The sequence below is a fragment of the Petaurus breviceps genome, unplaced genomic scaffold (genome assembly GCF_028583685.1).
Source record: "Petaurus breviceps papuanus isolate PSGF00001 unplaced genomic scaffold, PetGlider_PUasm1.0 186, whole genome shotgun sequence".
NCBI lineage: Eukaryota > Metazoa > Chordata > Mammalia > Diprotodontia > Petauridae > Petaurus > Petaurus breviceps.
This window is the reverse complement of record NW_027185798.1, coordinates 6,765,284-6,769,848: the sequence shown is the minus strand read 5'-3', so window position 1 is coordinate 6,769,848 and position 4,565 is coordinate 6,765,284. Positions and strand designations below refer to the sequence as shown.

Sequence of the window (4,565 nt, the reverse complement as noted above, 5' to 3'; positions counted from 1 at the left end):
GGTTTTGTGGGGCCCCTGGAACCTGCCCCAATTTGGCTCAGTTGGTCAAGGTGAAGAGGGCAGATGGGAGTCCAGATCCGTTTGTAGCAGAATACAATGATTGTTCTCCTTGATCACCATGGTCCTTCCCTAGCACCACAAAATGCCCCAAAGTTTAGCTTCTCCTTAAAAAGCTGCCCTACCGGTTTCTTTGGTGTCCTCTTCCCCAGGCCCAGGGTGTGTGCATTTGTTGGGGGGAGGGATGGGGGGGAAGTACAGCATGATGGGGGTGGAGGCAGTGGGGGAGGATCTTGTGGGTGGACCACAGAATCTCCCTCCCTATCACATCTCTCATTGTCCAAACACTTCCAGACACTGTCACCCTTGAAGGGCCACAGACATTCCACAGAAGAGACCTTCCGATATTCCACCCATCTGGATCATGGGGCTCCCCCAGGGATGGCTCTCACTACCACTACTGCTCCTGCTGACCAGTATCCCAACTAAAGCCAGCCTGGGTGAGTTGGCCAGGAATGGAGGGATGGGAGGTGGGGGCATCTTTCCTTCTGGAGACCCAGGGGAAATGTTGGAGGAGAAAAGGGTCAATTGGCCTGGATTTTTTGGGCTTCTTTAACGGTCAGAGAAAGATCATCTCAGTTGCTGGGCTCTACCTGCTGGAATATACCTCCCAACACGTTCCCAGTAGATTTGGGGGTCACAGTCTAGAGAGCATGGGACTGTCAGTTCTTGGGGTGCTGGAGAGGCTAACTCACTCAGACCCACCCTCTTCCCCCAACACCTGACATTGACAGGAGAAGATCCAGAAAGGAGCCCTGAAGCAAGATCCCAAGGGTGAGGAAGTTGGTCCCCAGGCACCTTCCCTTCTTTGTCTTTAACTGTGTTTCTTTTCCCTCTTGTGGTTTCCATGCTCCAATCAAAATGAAGTGCACTGAATTTAATCCCAGATGCATTTTTTTTTTCAAATTGTTCATGCCTTTTGTTTTTACGTCAGAGTATTTTCTGGAAATACCCTGAACCCTCCCTAATAATGAAGAAAAATGGTGAAGCAGAAATAGCCAATCCAGTGACTCTGTTGGAAATTGGATATAGCATTTCTCTCTATCTAAAACTTGAGTTTTCAAAAACAGAGATCATAGGATTTAGACTTTACAGGAATTTAGAAGCTTGCTAGTCTAATCTCCTCATTTTACAGATATGGAAACTGAGTCCCAGAGGCATCTCAGTGACTTGAGGTCATGGATCTAGAGACGGAAGGGCCCTCAGATGCCCTTAGCACACCCCCCCCCCTTTATCTTACAGATAAGGATTGAGGCACAGGGCACACAGGAAGAATTAGCCATTGAGAATCAAACCCAGGTCCTTAACTCTAAACTGGGGACCCTTCCACTGGACCACAGTGCCTCTCTGGGTACTATCTACCTTAACCACACTAATAATTATTATATAAGTTCAGTGACTCATCATACGTTATATTCAAAGGTTTAAAGCTGAAAGGGACCTCATGGGCCATCCCATCTAAGACCCTCATTTTACAGATGAGGAATTGAAGACCAGAGAAGAGGAAGGATTTGTCCAAGGTCCCATAAGTGAAAAAGGCAGCATTTGAATTCAGATCCTCTGATTCCAAGCTGCCTTCCCACAATACCACTCTGCCTTGGTGGATGATTGCTAATGATGGCTCTAATTACCCATAAAGCCCCAAACACAAGAGGAGCCCTCATCAAGAGAGGACTTGGGGAATCCCTCTCCCGATAGTAAAGAATCTGTCACCTGCCCCCTAAGAGCTAAGAAAGACCTTGCAGATCTTCCAGCCCAACCCCTCAAGAAGTTCAGGGTCCCACACTAGGGTTTCCATCTGAGGCTTATCTGTACTAAAGCCTTCAGTGATTTCTAATGCACAAATGCATCTCTCCTCTGCAGTGGCATGGCAGACTGTGTCACATCCATAAGAAGCATTCCAAGCCTCAGTTTCCCCACCTGTCAAGGGAACACGGATGTTCTTATGTTCTTCCTGGATTCCTAGGGCTGGCTTGATTGTAAGGGGAATAAATAAAGCAAAGGGTCTGAGGAGAAAATTCTCTTTGCTGTAGCATCAGTGGTTGGGTGTGGGAGAGGGCACAAAAAAGAATGGGGAAGTAAAGGGCATGTGCGCTGCCAGTCTGCACCCAGATGGGACATGGAGACCAGTCAAAGGGACTCTCAAGAACTCTATTCCAACCAGCACCTAGCCTGTTAATTGGAGGGTCCAAAGGGCTACCATACTTTCTTCTGCTCCCTATTCCCACCATTGCCGTCCTCTCCAATCAGACCAGATACAGTTCTCATAGAAGTGAGGATTTCCAAACTTGAAGGCAACCTTAGATATCATCTAATTCACTTTCTTTCCTCCTCCCATTTTACAGAAGAGGAAATCAAGGCCCAGTGAAATAAAATAGCTTGTCCAAGGTCTCTGAGTTACTCAGTGGCAGCGCTAGGACCAGAACTCGGATCTGCCAGCTCCCAGATTACTCTCTGTGCCCTTGCCCTGTGCTCAATCTAGCTTCCCCCATACCCCGCCTGGCCAATATCCTCATTCTCAGTCCCTCAGTTTTGGCCAGAAGGCAAAGACCTGGGGTGGGTCGAATGGTGCAGGAGGAGAGGGAAAGGCAATGGCATCTGTGATTCATTTGCTCCCTAGCCGTTCAAGGGGCAGCCATCCATCAATGAAGGGTTGGGCTCTGGAGGGTGGGGACTAAGCATAAGCAGACATGGATTGTTCTTGACCAGTTTGGCGTAAAGGGTGTCAGCCCTTCCCAGCCTCTTTGCCTCCCTTCCCTGTCTGAGAGGGTGTGTCTCCCTTCATCTGTTCTAAGACAGTTCCAGGTCTCCCATCTCCTAACTGAAACTGCCCTAGCCTCATCCTCTCTATCTGGGTAGTCAGGGCTTGGGGCCTTTGCTTTTCTAATTAAGAGAAGGTTTGGTTAGTTGGGTCAGCTTCTATAGTTTCATCAGTGCTGGATGGAACTCCCATAGTCTTAGAAGCTTACTTAGGTCACCAAAACATTCAGTGACTTACCCAGGGTGACAGTATCAATATGTGTCAGAGGCCAGGATTGAACCCTGGACTCCTCACTCTGAGACCAGCCTCTCCACAGTTAACACAACCATAATTAATTGGTTTCTTATCTCAATTTCAGGTGAGCATGTGTCTTCTCATCAGATCAGGGCTCCCCTGAGGGTCTAGGAACAGCAGACCCTTCCCTAGGGTCTACTGCCTGGCACACCCCAGAGATCTGCTCCTGCTCACTTTCTCTTTTTTTTCTCCTTGTCATTCACCAGAGATCGATTACATCCCAGCTCTCACCAGGAAGCCTTTGGAAGGGATTATCACCAGTTCCACTTTTACCCTCGATCAACCCAGTGGCCAATTCAACAGCCCCAACATCAGCGACACCGACGACATATGGCTTGTGGTTGCCTTTAGCAACGGTATGTCTGCCCATGTCAATGTCTAAGGCCTCACTGTTCTCCTCCATGAAATGGGAGATTTTACATGGGCAGGGTTGGGCCTAGGTTTGATCTGTCTGTGGCAATGGTGCCTGCCCCTTCCCTGCTTCTGTGTTCCATTCCCACCCCACCAGACCCAGCTCCCTTTTCTCAGACTTTCTGATGTAAACTAAATTAAATTCAGCAAATGCTTGCAGAGCACCTACTATGTATAAAAGCAGTCAGCCTGGTGTAGACTGTAAGTAGAGAGTGGTAGCACAGGACCAAAGAGCCAGGGAGAGCTGTGTTCAAATCCCACCAGACTGGCTATGTGACACTAGCAAGGTCACTTGAGTAGTCTGGGCAACTCTCTAATCCTGGGAGGGATCCAAAGTTTAGATAAGACAATCTCCCTAGCCATACCTGGCATGTAGCTGGTCACTTGCTCTGTCTATGTATAAAGTCGGTCCTAGGTGGGGCAGCGATTGCCCAGCTAAGCCTCCAGAAAGTGTTAGTTGGGACTGAGGCTGGGATTAGATTAAGAGGAACAGGATGGGCTCTCCCATTGCCTCCCACATCTCTGGGCCTGGTCCTTGAGGCGTCAACTGCTCTGAAAATCTCTGCTGCCTTCTTGGACTCCACAGCCGTCCAGAACTTCACAGCTCCCCAGTCATTCCAATGCATCCCCCACGCTTCAACATTCCTGGAGAAGAAGTACTACCTGACTATCCAGGCCAGTCGGGTACTCTACTCCAATGAGACAAATGCCCAAGATATCCGCATCCTCAGGGTGGGCAACGAGACCAATTGCACTGTGAATATGTGTAACACCCCTCTGCCAGGTCCTGGTCCTTACAAGTAAGTCATTCGGGATGCTCTCCATTTTGCTTCTCCCAAGGGACCCCACACTGAGCCCAAGAGCCCCAGGAGTTCTCCCCCAATGTGCTTGGGAGCTAGAAAAGCTGGGGTGTCTCCCCCCCCATGTACAGGATAGCACTGTGGTCAGAACATCATAGATTGACTAAACCTCCTCATTTGGAAATGGAGACCCTGAGAAATTAAATGACAGTCACACAGGTAGCAGGCTCCAGAGGCTGGAT

At 49.0% G+C, this 4,565-nt stretch overlaps 1 protein-coding gene across 1 annotated transcript; it reads left to right on the top strand.

Annotated features, from left to right (window-relative positions):
* The first annotated feature begins 352 nt into the window (after positions 1-352).
* On the top strand, positions 353-4,439 carry LOC138162068 (uroplakin-3b-like protein 1). Its single transcript, XM_069089168.1, has 3 exons — positions 353-497; positions 3,319-3,468; positions 4,110-4,439. Exons 1-3 carry the CDS (start codon positions 422-424, stop codon positions 4,325-4,327), a joined length of 444 nt encoding a protein of 147 aa, XP_068945269.1. The 5' UTR covers positions 353-421; the 3' UTR covers positions 4,328-4,439.
* The last annotated feature ends 126 nt before the right edge of the window (positions 4,440-4,565 follow it).

Coding starts and splice junctions, on each gene's coding strand:
- LOC138162068 (XM_069089168.1), top strand. CDS start 422: ATGGGGCTCCCCCAGGGATGGCTCTCACTACCACTACTGCTCCTGCTG. Junction 498..3,318: donor CCCAACTAAAGCCAGCCTGG/GTGAGTTGGCCA, acceptor GTCATTCACCAG/AGATCGATTACATCCCAGCT. Junction 3,469..4,109: donor TGTGGTTGCCTTTAGCAACG/GTATGTCTGCCC, acceptor TGGACTCCACAG/CCGTCCAGAACTTCACAGCT.